The sequence below is a fragment of the Oreochromis aureus genome, linkage group 14 (assembly GCF_013358895.1).
Source record: "Oreochromis aureus strain Israel breed Guangdong linkage group 14, ZZ_aureus, whole genome shotgun sequence".
Taxonomy (NCBI): domain Eukaryota; kingdom Metazoa; phylum Chordata; class Actinopteri; order Cichliformes; family Cichlidae; genus Oreochromis; species Oreochromis aureus.
The window spans coordinates 8,001,638-8,016,982 of NC_052955.1; the positions used below are offsets into that span (position 1 = coordinate 8,001,638).

Genomic DNA, 15,345 nt, shown 5'->3' on the forward strand with positions numbered 1-15,345 from the left:
CTATGTGTTCATGGGCGACTGAGATCAGAGAGGTTGCAGGAAGAATACTGATGCAGGCACGAGGTCACAGGGTTGCATCGTTACTGCACGCCTCCTCGTCCCATACACTTCTCTTACTAACAAACATTTGCTCAGTGACCTCAACGTTTGCATGCAGCCCATCACTGACAGGTAGTTTCTTCCAGCTGGAATGTGCTAAAAGAAAGAACTACCACACGGCAGGACTGTGTTGTCAGAATGGTACTGAAACATTTCAACAGCAGTTTTGGTTATTAGCTAAAATATAATCCAGACTACCTACATCCTTTTTTGACCATAATTACTGGCACTTCTGTTGGCAGTCAATTATCTGTGGTTGATAAAAGCCCAGCTGGGGTCACTAATGGCAAAGATACTTCCGGCTGCTCCTTTATTCACATAAAGAAGCCATAGGGGCTAGCTCCTAAATTTTTTTAAAAAGTATTATATATAAAAAAAATACTGCTTTACACTACTTACTACATTACTTTTGCATTACAGCAGAAATGTCCGGTTTCATGTATTATTAACTTGAATGAAGGTTTGCAACCTTTTAGAAAAAGGTTCATATTTTCCCCACTTAAAGAGAATTTCACAAAAAATGTTGTGGTGACGGTGGTTATGTTGTTGAAATACGCAACATTTCCTCTTCAGATGCTACGAGACAAAATGTGGTGGCAGCACTGGTGAGTTTTTCTGATATTCTGGACTGGGTGCAGTTTGTACTTTGCTGTTAAATTTTTATCAGAGCAAAAAATTCAAAATAATGCGCCTATCTGAACTCTTCTAAAGCTCTAGGCCATACTACTATTCTTGACTCTTCATCTACTACATGACCTAAAGTCAGGCAATTGTTCAAGGATTTATGAGTAGGCACATTTGATGGTTTTTGCATTTAAAAAAAACATGATTACTGACTTTACAAATAGTAATAAAATAGTAATAAAAAAAAGCACATTACTATGTGATGTCAGTAATGCAATACTGTTTTGTAACGCATTACACAAAAGATTCAAATGTAATCTTTAAACAAATAAAACCTCTGGATATAGGGTTTGTAGAGCTTTTAAAGCCCTTTAAGGAAAACTTTAGATTTTGCTCTGCATAAATGAAGGACTTTACAGGGTACATTACTGGATCTTAGTTTTTTTTCCACATTGAGTCGGAATTCTTTACTAATTGTATCAACATGCCTTTGCTTTTTCAACAGGACAGCAGTACTGAAAGGCAAAATGTGCAACACTAGCTAACTGCACATTGGGCGAGTGTTGATAGATGCAGTTGAAGATGTGATCATTTATTTTCACTGAGACACTGAGAACAAGCTGATAGCAAACAAGGCACCAGGCAGGCGGTACTACCAGGAAGGGAAGGATGGATCTGCATGAAAGTCAACAACTTACTCCCTGGAAAATTATGACCTGTGCACGAAACTCTTGTGTAAAGCTAGTTTTACAAGGAAGTTAAATATTATGTGGACTGATCTTGAGATGTGTGTGGTGATAAATTCTTATATCTAGTAACAGATGGGAAAGAGACCAGGATGAAGAGGCAATGCTTTTTAATTAAAAAAGAACCCAATAGATTTAGCTTGTCTGGGTGGGGGAGGAGTGATATACAAAATATTTTAATCTTCAAAAAAGATTCATTTTATATCACACATAGCTACAACACCTATTCTATTGTTACGCTCTATTTTAGCCCCTATTTGTCCCTCCCAGCACGTCAGCACGCACGATAATTAGCCAATATCAGTTATTTATGTAACCACGGTAACCCTTTGAAGTACTGTCAACTAAGAATAACCTGCAGCCACAGGTGGCTACTAACATTTAGAGTGGTTATTTTACATTTAAATATTGCTGAACTAAAGTAACATGCTAAGCTTTAACTCATGTAAATGGTTATTTTTGTTGTCATAAAATCTTCACTTTAGTGGCTTTTATTTCACCACTTTAGGCCCCTATAGTAATTTTGTCATCTCCACCAGTACTGCTGTGAAAACAAGCCAGAAGCATGACTGTATTAAGTCCCATGACCATTTTTTTCATGGTAATCAAATTTTGCTCGTTGTTGTCAGTTATCACCCCATCCAATCATACACTGAACATGACTTCCACATAGCTAGCCAAACCAAATATGGTCACTTTCAGTTCAGAAACAATACCAAAACACAGGACAGCAATGACCAAAATGCCAAATGCAAAGCTTAAAAATAGTAGCCGACAAACTGTACTGTCATGAAGGGGAACCATGCATGGGAGCACAAGAATTTTTAAGAAAGATGAATTGGATAAAATCCCCCGAACAAACATTTTTAATGCCCATCTCCAGCATTAAAACACTTGAAGTACTTATTAGTTCTAGTTTGCCATGCTAATTAAAATCAGAGTTTATCTGAAGATGAAAACCCTCAAGCACAAACAATACCAGGAATCAAGATTTCTTCAAGTGGCTTTTCAGAGAATTCACTTAGACAAAAAAGGATGTTAAATTACAATTCATCATCTAATAGTACAAAAATAGAACCTGACTGTCACTGACTAAATAGTTCTGTGAATACAACAAAATAGTTACTTCCCTGTGAAAAGGCTGATGTGGCGTGCACACTAAAGAGGCTGTACTCACTAAAGCAGTTGTCATGACATACGCACTTTCCAAACCCAGTCCCTTAGCCTTACTCTGCTGGCCATAGTTGATACAATTTCAAATTCATCACAGGACTTTCATAATTATTGAACGTGAACCAAAGAGCTCTCCTCATGATGTGAGGATTATTACACTCTTCCTAGTTGTTTTTAATTCCACACCTGGTCATATTGCATGTTACACATGATCAACCATGTGCACAAAGACTAACGTCCACCAGCTGCCAGATGGCGGGAAAACAACAGCAAGAATATAATCTGGATAGGTTGGAATAAAAATAATAAAAATGACAAGCATCATGAGCTATAGTAACTGTAGCTACATATTTATTTTAATGTTCCTATGGAGATATTTTTACATACACCAAAAATCTTGATCTATGGATTGTTATCTATAAAGGCAATCCATTCACATGCACAATGGATCATAATTTAAGCGGTACCAAAATCTATATCAAAAACAAACTTTTAAAAAAGTCATTCTGGATATAAAAAAGTAGAGGGATGACCATTTCTTAAAAAAAAAAAATCTATCAGTCTCAGACAATGTGTCTATTTATTTGACAGAAATGTTGCCATTGACATTATGTGGTTAAATCTCTGTTCATATTTAACAATAAAAGGTTCAAATAACATGCAAAAGTACAACAGGGGATTCATAAAAGGCAGATGACAATATTCTGCTTTATAAAACTATAGTGTTTATTTATTAAAAGCATTAGGTGATATTTTTAAGCTTTCCTAAAAACACAGAAAAGAAGCAATGCATCCTTTTAACACCTTAAGTGAGTTGTTTTTTGGTTATTTTGGTCTGTAAAAGATTTTTTGAAAATTTGAATTCAAGGCAGACCAAATAACAGACCAAAGGGAAATTAATTGTCTTGGCTAGCCCAAAAGATAATACATGGCAATACAAAGTAAAATTTGCAGAGATTTCTTTCAGTGAATTAAAGATTTTAAAAAGAGGATAGAAGAAAGACAAACAGAAACCGAGGCTGATAGATGAGCAACTGTGTTTCTGTTCCCTACCGTGGCTTTCGTCCGACTGGTTGAAACCACACAGGTGGCAGATGGAGCGGACCCACTTGTTCATCTCTTCCTCAGTCTCAGCTACAAGATAGAAAGTGCGGTCTACAGTCTTGATGTCAAATACATAGCTGTCCTGGAACTCCTTCCTCTTAAAGGTCAGGCCTGCATCGACCTGCTCACAGCACTGCAGGTCGATCACCCGAATGGGCTTCTTAGAGTGATCATTCTTGTAGTACTCCAGAACGTCAGGGTCACCACTCATGCGGCCACTGCGAAGTATAAACCAGCGTTTCTTCCATGCCTGGAAATGAGATTGAAAATGTAAGAACGTGAATCCAGAACAAAACAAAGCAAAACAAAACACAAATAACAAATTATACAAAAGTTTTATTAAAAAATATATATATACAGATATATATACAAAAATATATACATTGTCATATATACATGTATATAATTTTATAAACACACACAATATATAGTTGGCCTGTAAGTGTTGCACAAAAAGACAAAAGCTATTTCTGCACATACGTGGTTGTGTGTGGTTTGTATGTGTGTTAGACACTGTGGGGTGAGGGGGCAGCAGGTGTTTGCTCTCTCCCAACGTATTTCCTGTGCCGATATCCCTCCTTAAGCTGAGACTAGCAGCGCTCCTCTATGACAGCTTCAGACTGCAGCCTCCTGCCACCTTAAAAAACTGGTAATTCACACTTCTTCGTCCAATCAAAATCATGCCACTCCTGCAAACCATCATGTCAACAGATTTTTGCCCGAGTGTAAATAAGCATCGTGCAGCGTAACCACACGAAAAGCAGCAAAAGGTTCATATTTGATAATGCAAACAGCTATAATAGCAAGAGAACTACAATGTCACACGTTTCACACCATTAACATTGTTGTATGTATCAAATGGAAACGAGTAAAGGAAGAACGATGGCCTTCAATACAACAGTTCAATGTAGTTTTCCAGTGGCTGTCTAAAGGGACTCTGTGTTCTCTATGTTCAGAAACAAAAGAGGAAGATAGACCAGGAAGGCAAAGGAGGAGTAAAGGAGGGTTGGGGAGAGTAGGGGGAGACTTTTGGACATTTGCCATGATGCACTTCTGCAAGGCAATGTCTCACGTTCAGGCTGCTGACACACAGGATTCTGCAGGCACTCTCTCTCTCTCCATCAACACAGACACTGCCGCAAGGCTAACACCTCCCCCCAAACAGACAGACAGACAGACAGACAGACACACACACACACACACACACACACACACACACACACACACACACACACACACACACACAGGGCAGAAAAATGGATTGTACTGATGTCTCTAGTGCCTTTCAGAGAGATTCCTAACCTCCTTGGAAAATAAGTATGCTAAATGTTTTATTTAGTAAGACCATTACTTCTGTGATGCAGAGGTCAAATTAATGGATGAAATAGCTTTGATATCTTTACCCTGCCCATGAAAACAAGCCTCAAATGCCCAAATCCTTATCTTCAAGATGGAAGACACCTCCTACATTCTGGATAGCAAATTAAAAAGCAAAAAAGCATGAAGTAGTTAAGCATTTTGGTGATGTGAGAAATAAAGAGAGAAAAAAGAATACATGTATGGATAGCAGAAGCAACAGGGACCCACAAAGAGATTAGACCTGTTAGTTTTATGAAAAGGTGGTTGCCAATGAAAAGTAAAACTTAGGAGAGAGCTGCTGCAATGCCGGCCTACATGCCTGGTCCAACAAAATGACCTAGACTGAATACTACTAAGATGAACAATCAATCACAGGCCGTTTGAGAGACCTGGAAAAAATCCAACATGATATTCCTTCTCGGCTTCTCTAAGAGGCGTTAAAGCAGGCTGCATGTTCTTGATGCCATTTAGCACCTTTAGCCAAAAAGCTTAGATGCTGAAAAACCAGCAGCACGCCCACAAAGTAGGAAAAAAAAACACTTCAAAAGGCACAACCAAAACTACATGTAGAAAATAGCAACTAGTGCAGCTGTTCCAATACCTCCACCCCAACTCACTGAAAGTAAGACACAGTCAGGCATTGAAGTACTTTGTGTTTGAGGCAAATGGCCATGGGGTGATAACTGACTTGCAAAAGGTAACCAATGTTATCAAGCTTTTGAGACCAAGAGAGAAAGTACTACTAATTCAGCAAAGCACCAAAAACACCAGCACCCAGATCTGCTCGAACAGTTCAAGGTGGATGAGTTTCAGTAACAACAACTAAAGTATTATCCTACTTTGACATCGTGAAATGAAGTATGTCCCATAGGCTAAAATGTTTGCAATAGCTAAATGATTAAGCTAATGTAATGTAACTAATATCACAACTTGTAGTAACATTAGTAGGCCAACATTTCATTCTGTGCCCTGTCAACAAAGTATAATGTCAACACTTTAAATAAATACATTTTTAAGCACATGGGATAATAATAATTTTGTTGTGGTATCAAAATGAGTATTGAGAACTGTATAATTCCACGCTTATTGGTTCCACCTACTACATTTGTGTCATGATCTTCCTAGAGCATACTCATACTACCTTTCTTTGATCAGATGCACAACTGACACCTCCAAATTTATTTCAAAGATATCTTTCTAAAGAGATTTAACCAAATGCATCACTTAGATTTGCTATTTTATGTATTTGCTGTGAGCTGTTCCCATTTCTTTTGTAATATGTACTTTCTAAAATGTTTCACAAAATAATGTGTTAAACAGTGGTGTTTAATTACAATAAATTACATAAGCAATGACACGTTATAATTCACTTTCTGAGACAAGCGTCATCATACCAATCATTATTTTGACATGTTCTGTTGAACACATACTCTTTTCTGTTTTTTCCAGGAAGTGCAGATCGTTATCTTATATTCGGCGTCTAACAAGTTCTCCTGAGGTACTAGTTTGCAATACTTTCTGTTTATTTTCTTTCAGACTGATAAACTGATAAAAGCTATAGGCAGTATGATGTTAATAGTCTTGATAGTACAGCTGTGCTGCTGTACCACTAACCCCAAATTCAGGAAGTAGAAAGAAGTGTGAACATAATCAACAGCATCTTCATGAAATGTAATGCTGTGAAATATGTATTAGGTCATTTCTTGCTATGAGATGTTTTTTTAATGTTTACTGATACTGATAATAATAACAATGGTTGTGTGGAAACTGTCCGCAGTGATACTCCTCAAATTTGCACCTAAATGCTTTTTCTGGCATATGAAGTTATTTCACAGAAATAGAAACACAGGGGAGTCATCAGACTCCTCCAAAAGAACCAAGCAGAGCACCATTTAAAGAAAAAAAACCCACAAACAAAAAGAAAGTTCCGCAAAGCTCTTTGATTCAGTGCTATTACAGTGCATTAAAAAAATCTCCATAACTCTTGCGAACCCCATTTAAATATTTTTGCCTTTTCTGGAAAGACAGAGCATCATTTAATTGAGACCTGGAAAACTGCCCAGTTTCAAAAGGTCAGTGCAACCCAGTTGGGTTATTCCTGGTATCCCTCGGTTGCAACCAGCACATTAAAACAGGACAGCTCTCAAGAAAATGTATTTAGAAATCTTTATACTAATAAGAACATTACTCAATTGTTGTGAAATGAAGCTGTTGCTTAAGAACAAATCACAACTTCCATCAAATAAAGGAGAAGACTAAAAACAACAGTTACACGTCATGTTAAGCTTCCCATGAAATGCAACATTATCTTAATAATTCAACTGGCACTGTAGCCTCTTTCCCAGTGAACTGAATCATAAGGGAATAAGACACAAGAAAACGAGCATACCCACCCCACTGCCTGTACTACAGAGCATGTCTAAGCACATCAATCACACTGTAAGTAGTGGGAAACAAGGGCTGAAGCTGTAAAAGTAGTCTGTATTCTCCCATCTCTCTAAGATGGATGAGAGATGTGTTTAAGCTGCATCAGTGTTTAGCAAAAAAAAGGGGGGGGGGGGGGGGGGGTCTCAGCACAGAAATAATGCCCTTGTTAACAACTAGACTGGGTAGTTAATGGGACCAGTGAGAGAGCTCTAGGCCAGGCCACTGATCACACTCAAAACTAACATGGTGACAGAGAGTTGCACCATTGTCTGAGCAATGTACTGGAAACTATACAGGACATGTGCCATCTGCCATGTACTAGTATTATTTCTTCAAGTCAAAGTCTAATAAAGAAGAAGCAGAAAACAGGACAACAGTTTGTGTAAAGCATAACAGAAAAATCTTAATGCTAGTGAAAGTTTAGGACCCCCCCCCACTTGAAGGTTTCCAAGAACAAGGGCAGTCCCTTCAGTCTTATTCAATCATCCAATAAAAGCTTGATATTACCTTGTTTCAACAGTGTCGTTTGTCCTGTGCTGATGGCAGCCGGCTACAGATACAGAAACAGCAGCGGCATACAAAGGACAATGTGTGCATGTACTGTAGATGGATAGGAAGGAAAACACTCGATACCAAAACCATACAAAACAATTCTATGACTGTGGTTGCATCTAAAAATAGGACTAAAACTAGCTAATATTGCCGGCTTCTTTTGTTATTTAGGATGTTTTTTTTGGCAGACTTTGAAACCAATTGTGTGGGAAAACAAACCAACTCAGAAATAAGCTCCCACTTCACAGAAATAGAAGGACGCAGTTATCTGGTATGTGTTTTATATCAAACTTAGCATCATAAATACAGTGTCATCCAAAAATGTATTGTACTGGCTCGTCTACTGTAAAACACAATAAAAACAGGCTCTGTCTGATGTACGTGAACAAATAGAGCCTCGCAGTGCCAATTACACAGTCTAATGAACTTGGAGATGGCCGTGGCCCAAACAATTATCTAAGGTGTGCCTTTTACAACACTAGGGCAATATATAGTGTGTGGTTAGTAGTAGGCTGTGTCAACAGGCTGGATGGCGTACATCAGTCAACATGTTTTTAAATGTGCATGAGCAAACAGTCATGACAAACTATGCTATCCAAGCTAGGGGTTAGAATAGTCTTGTTTACATCTGGTACTATTCAAGGAGTGAAAGAAGAGACAACAGGTTGTGTTTCTTTGACTGTACCTCCTCTGGTTTACCGAATGCTGTAGTACACACACACACTACACAGCTGCACAAACACTGGCACTGTAGAGCTGCAGCAGACCCTCTGTAATCACCCTGTGTGTCTTTGTGTACATTTTCTAATCTACTACCAGCTTTTATTATGGTCACGTTGTGGAAAAGGGAATTACATCATGTCATCTTTACTTGGTTTAAGTTGAATTGGACACCTCGGCCGGCGTGCCCTCGTTTAATAGCGCTCACACACTAAAAACACCTGTGAGACGGCACGAAAACAAACAGGTGCTTGGTCATTGCCAGTGAAGTAAAGTAAAAACAGGATTCGCTGATCACTTTTACCTGCCATGAAAACTTATTTGTGAAATTTATTAATAATACTAGGCAACAAGGAGTGCTCATACAGTATTAGCATGATGTAGCTTTGCATTTCACTCATCCTAAGCAACTGTCAATTATAGTAGCCCTCCTACAAAAAAACATATTTATCCTATAACAGTGAAATGAAGGAGGAATGTTTAATACTTTAATTTTTGTGCCGGTTATATGCTGCTTGATTATGGTTTAAAAGAAAAATCTTTCAACAAAAGAACAACAGTGAGGACGACATTGCAACATGTGGATTAGGAAGGACAATGGTTAAAATGACCGTGACTCTGTGAGTAAACGCCTAAACACTTGTGATTCCAGTTTATGCGAGAGGAGACAAAGCTGGATACACAATGACAACAGAGCCCTGATTATCTAGTCCCAATCAATAGCAGGTCACACATAACAACACATTGTAGGAGCAGGCTGGAGTTTGAGCAAGTGAGGGAATGTGATCGAGATTAAGCTGAAGAATATCACACGGCCATCTACACAGCACAAAAACACAGTGTAATCTGAATTGTGAAGATTCTTCTTGAAAACTCCTAGAAAACAAAACAATGAGATAATCAATCTGCAAGAAAGGAGAAAGATAATCCACTAAAAGTAAGTTTGTCTTGTCTGTGCTTAAAAGGTACCATTTATCTGTATTTATCTATACGACATCCGTTTATATAATCTTACATAAGCCGCAAATGGTTCTTTGGAAGCTGTAGAGTTCACATAGGGTTCTACATTGGCTCTGAGTAAGATGTTAAGCAGACAAAGTTTATAAAAGACATTCTGGAGCACTTGCAATAAATTCAGGTTACAAACAAAATGTGCCAACAGTATGCATCGTTAGCCGCTACATTTACTGAGTGGAGAAGAGTGGGACGCAGCTTTGTCCCGGCCTTGTGCCCAGTAAGGTAAACATGAAAAAATGTTAAACAGAAGAGTTTCTGCGAGTATAAACTACTGGGGAATATAGCAAATGCATTAGAGCACTCCTGCAATTTAAATCAAACCACTCTGGTTTCCCAATAGTCAAAACACTAGCTTTGGAAGGACAGCAGCTGGAATACATAACACATAAAGATAAGACCTAAACATGCCCATAAATTCTCGTGAGTTAATAAAAAAGGTCAGAGGTGAGCTAGAGGCTGCAAATACAAACTAGGTCCTCTGAACACAACTTCATATGCAGAGTAGAGCCTCATACCTTCGAGCTTTCATAACATTTTAGCAAATAGGATTCCAAATACCACGCCATCACATCACTATGACAGACAGCCTCATCGCACAGGTGTGACGATGATCAAGAGGGATGCAACATTTGGTACCTACTGCTCTCATTCACTCGCTTCACGGGGGCGATGATCTGCAAAATCTGCAACACAGCCTTTGAAAAACAACCTCTAAAAAGCTCTCAGTAGATATAATCAGCTTCAATTGATGGTTGAACAGTTGCATCATTATGAAAATGAGTAATCGCTCGCCATGTCTCCGTATCAGAAAAAGGCTGGGCTTATTTAGATGAGCCCACCCTGACAGTTTAACTAACGGGAAGCATTATCTTTAATCAGAACTCTTTGTGTTGCTTCCTCTGCCTCTGCCATCTGCGTCAGCTTGTACACATCTACGCGAATGTGCTGTGAACATCTCCTGATCTTTCTAATTCCTTGCAAGGTGGTTTTATATGTCTTATTTATAGTGAATTAGACACCTCTGGAGTGGAAGTGGTCCTAGAGCAGAAACATTTACATACAAGGAGAAAATCTGACCACAGCAAGGTTTTTGTTGGAGAATCACTCAAATGGATTTGCAAGCTACATGTCTATGAGGCCATGTGCATCACTGAAGTCAGCCACTGACATTTTTGTCGAGGTCTTACTGAATGTTTTGTGTACACCACATAGTAGATATTTTTTTTTCTTTGTTTTGTTTGAGAATAAGATGATCAAATAAATTAGCATTTTAATTTCATGATGCTGCTTTTTAATGACCAAGAAAAAATGTACATTTTTACAAGTTTTACAAGTTCTTTCATTATTTTTATGTGCTCATGGTCCAGCTCACAACTGACTTCTTTTGCCTTAATGGTAAAAATTTCTTTTTGTATGAATCAAAAACATATAGCCACTTTGCCATGTTGCTATAATTTGTGGTGTGAAATAGCGTTTGTATTTTTAAATTCGGGAGAATCAACCTTTACGACTGGACAAAACCTGAATATGAACTTTACTTCATATTCAGGTTTTGCAGCAGACAGATGATTTGCAAAATATCATTAATTAAGCCATAATTTAAAGAGACACCAATGTAGTACATTTAATAAGTGGCACATTTAATGAACATTTTACAACTTAAAATGAATAAATGTAGTTGTTAAATTAGATTTACAAGGCACCAATTCCCAACATCCCAGCTAACTTTACATTATTAGGTAAACCTCTCCTCCTCAATATTACACAGAGAAAATCAATGAGTCCTTCTGAGCAAGCACAATGACTGTGGGGAGAACATTTTCCTCTCACATGAAGAGACCTCCAGCAGAGCCAGACCCAGAGAGGTGGCCCTCTGCCTGGACACGTTGGGAAAGTGAAGAGAGAAAAGAAAAGCACAGAGAGATGAAAACAGACAAAAATAAAATAAACACTTGGCAGGTTTCTGGGTCCAGCAATAGCAAATCAGGGACAGACCTGATCCAGAGCTATCAATGACTGTATTAAAAGACATATACTATTTAAAGTTAGGTGCTAAATACTTAACATTTGCTTTATCATCTTGACTTGTGCCAGAAATAATCATGGTGAAGATAATATACAACGTTCCAGTGACATAAAAGTTACTGACATGATGAAAGAGTTTCTATTTATAGGGTTTAGAATGACAACATTCAAATCTCTAACACTGTAAAGATCCTCACTATAAGAGCATCTTTCCATATCAGAATCAGAATCAGAATACTTTATTAATCCCTAAGGAAATGATGTGGTTGCTCCAGTAACAGACTGAACAGAATTACATAATACAATATATTACAAAGTTACAAAAATAAGAAATAGCTCTAATATATAGAAATAGCTCAATTATAAATATGCATAATATTAAAGAAATTATATATATATATATATATATATATATATAGAAAACTGTAAAACTGTTAATTTCACTGTAGATGATGTGCAAAAGGGGTGTAACTATTGCAGTGTGCACTGCGCATTAGATGGAGGCGCTGTACAGGGAGATAGCTACTGGCAGGAATGATTTCCTGTGTCGTTTAGTGGTGCATTTAGGTAATCTCAGTCTCTCACTGAACGTGCTCCTGTGACTGGACAGCACGTCATAGAGTCATCATGGACGTCATATCATTATCCACGTCGTCTTTTGCGTAAGCATGAACAAGAAACGGAACCAGTGGGAACCAAACACATGTTTTCAGCAACACTGAGATAACAAATAAATACAATTTCTGGATTTTTCAACAAAATGCCAAACTAAAGATAATAAGAGGAGATATTCAGAATTAACTGCCCCATCAAAAACAAAACAGAACGAGCTCAGGGACGGGGTATCGACCAAGCCTCCAGATTCCAAGATCTCAATCCGATCGAGCATCAGCTAATGCACCTGAACAGGCCCAAACTGTGGAAGCCCCAAAACATAACCGGCAGTCAATGTCCCTGCGCCAGACACCACAGGGTATTCCCAGAAGACACATGTCCATGTCTCAACTGATTAAAGCTTTTTTGGCAGCATGAAGGAGACCTAGAAAATATTAGGCATCAGGTTTTAATGGTAGCTGTGGTGTAGTGCCCTAGAAGTCTATATTTATACACTGGTTACAAACATTACTCATTAGTTTATTCTTATCTAAACTCAGTTGTTGGAAATTTCAGTTCCCATAACTGGCATGCAATGACTCATCCGTGTCTAGATGTTCGTATGAAAGAAATGCCTAAGTGAGGTGCAGTTGTAGCGATGATGATGTAAAAGCCTAAGCTTAATTGATTTATTCACATATTAATCTTTTGTCTTTCTGTCTTTAACTCTTTTAGCATGTGACCTAGAATGATTTGAAAACCATCTATTATTAAAAAAGCATTATTATCAATAAAACGTGTTAAACTCCCCCATACAAGTAGCCAGAATTATCATTTCATGGAAAAATACATAAATATAAGACAAAACACTTGTTTTTTCCAGTGTATTACAATGTCCTGAAGCAAAATATTTATCAATGCCATATACAGAAACGTATGCATGCTTGTCACTGTTTTCATTATGACTGCCACAACCACCTGCACCACAACCTCAACCAAAAGTCACTTTGTTTTTACATTTCCAACTCCTACAAAGTACTGCTGAAAGGCACTCACATAAAACAGAGACACAAGAGTCTGTGTTTTGGCATATTTAAAGCATTTACTACACTTACATTTCATGGTATAAACACATTAACAACCCCTACAAAACTTTCTTAACTGGTAACACGGTTTGGCCAGTGCCCTCCCACCTTTTTTCCACACATGGGTGCATTCCTCGAAGCTCATTCGAACTATCAACCACACTAATTTCTCGAAGATATTTCATATTGAAATTTCAGCGAACGACACCTTTAAGATCCCAGAGTCTGATGAACATCCAAAGAAGTGTGATAATATCAAAAACAAGCTGCTGTTATTAAAAAAAAAAGCAACAACAAAAAAAGCAACCACCTACTTATTTGCATGCTGACTCAAATGTATGCTACAAATACACATTTTCCCATCCTACCTTAATCTCAGTTTGTGGTATTGATAATCAGATCATTTTACTGAATGTTAAAAATATTCTAGCTTGTGGGCGTAACTTGAATTATACTTACATGTATGCCTCCGTTTGCTGGTGACTGCAGCATGACAGCTCACTTGCTTCAGGAGGACGATCTAATGATAGTCATATGACATCTACGTTTGAACTAATCGCGTGATTTGTGTCAATTATTCTACATTTGGATTTAATCAGTACAGAAACTAGATTCCTCTAAATGGAGAAAAAACTCCACACGTGGGTGAACATGAAACTAACCAGCATAAAGTTTATGCATGCACAACTTGCAGATGACGTCAGCGCATTTTTTCCTAGACTGCTTTTACCACTTAGGTCAAAAATGAAAACAGAATAACCACAGGAGTTGTTTAGGTCAGCTGTTTATGATGAAAGTTGTTGTAGTCTGACGCATTTTTATTTGAAGCACCATTATATTAAACCATGTGCGCTTTCTTAAATGTCATCAAAAAAACATAAACGATCTCACTGCTAGTCCAAATCACAAAAGGAAAAAAAATCAATAGGCTCTAATTTCCTTCAGAAGGACACTATTTTAAGCTCAGCTCTTAATGCTTTCATAAATAGAAACGCATTTATGTACGACTCACCAATTTAATTACTATTCCTGTCATGGGACTTTTCGCAATACTTCCTGCAGGTACCATCCAAACGAAGTCTGGCATCTGCTATTGGTAGAATTACATTTCGCATCAAAAACACAACGAGCTCATGGCAAAGCAGAGTATGGCATAACAAAGTTTCAAATCAGACCATGAAAAAATAAATACATATTTATAATCTGCATTCAGTTCATTTCGTGGACTGCCAATATACTGCTGAAAGAACACCAGACAAAATATATAAAAGAATAATCAGTATAACCCACCAAGCAAAACCAAAAATAATAAACAGATTATAAAGCAACAAAAAAAGTCAAAGGTCAAACACAAGAATCCTTTTAAGTGAACATATCTAATGATTTTAGCAAAAAAAAAAGAATCTCAATAGTGTCACTTAAAGCCACCCCAGTGTTGTGGGGGAAAAGGCCCACAGATGAGATGGAACAAGGAAAATGTCTGTGGAGTGCTGGTTGTCTGTCAAAGCAGGAACTGGGAGGTGTTTGGAGTTGACCTCTAAGGGCAAGGACTTCCCAAAGCCCCTCTGCAAAACAACAGCAGACCCGGCAGCTGACAGTGGGACACAGCCTGCTGCTCTGCTATGCCTGCCTTTAAACCTCACTGACTCCCCTCATCTCTCTTCCTCTCTTCTCCAGCGTGCCATCCACAAGGGAAAGAGTGCACAGCCTTTTAAAAGGGCAGGAGGGAGAAAGAAGACGCAAAAGATATCACCTTGCCGATATGATCTGTCTGGAATGTAGCAGCGCTTTACTGTATTTGAACAAACATGTCTGTGATG

The 15,345-nt window shown here is 38.0% G+C and overlaps 1 protein-coding gene across 3 annotated transcripts in view; it reads right to left on the reverse strand.

Annotated features, from left to right (window-relative positions):
• gab2 (GRB2-associated binding protein 2) overlaps positions 1–15,345 on the reverse strand; it is a 36,857-nt gene that overhangs the window by 18,158 nt on the left and 3,354 nt on the right. For all 3 annotated transcript variants that reach the window (XM_031751221.2, XM_039598242.1, XM_031751220.2), the window contains exon 2: positions 3,696–3,996. In XM_031751221.2, the coding sequence (XP_031607081.1) occupies positions 3,696–3,996 (301 nt within the window). The remainder of the gene's footprint in view (positions 1–3,695; positions 3,997–15,345) is intronic.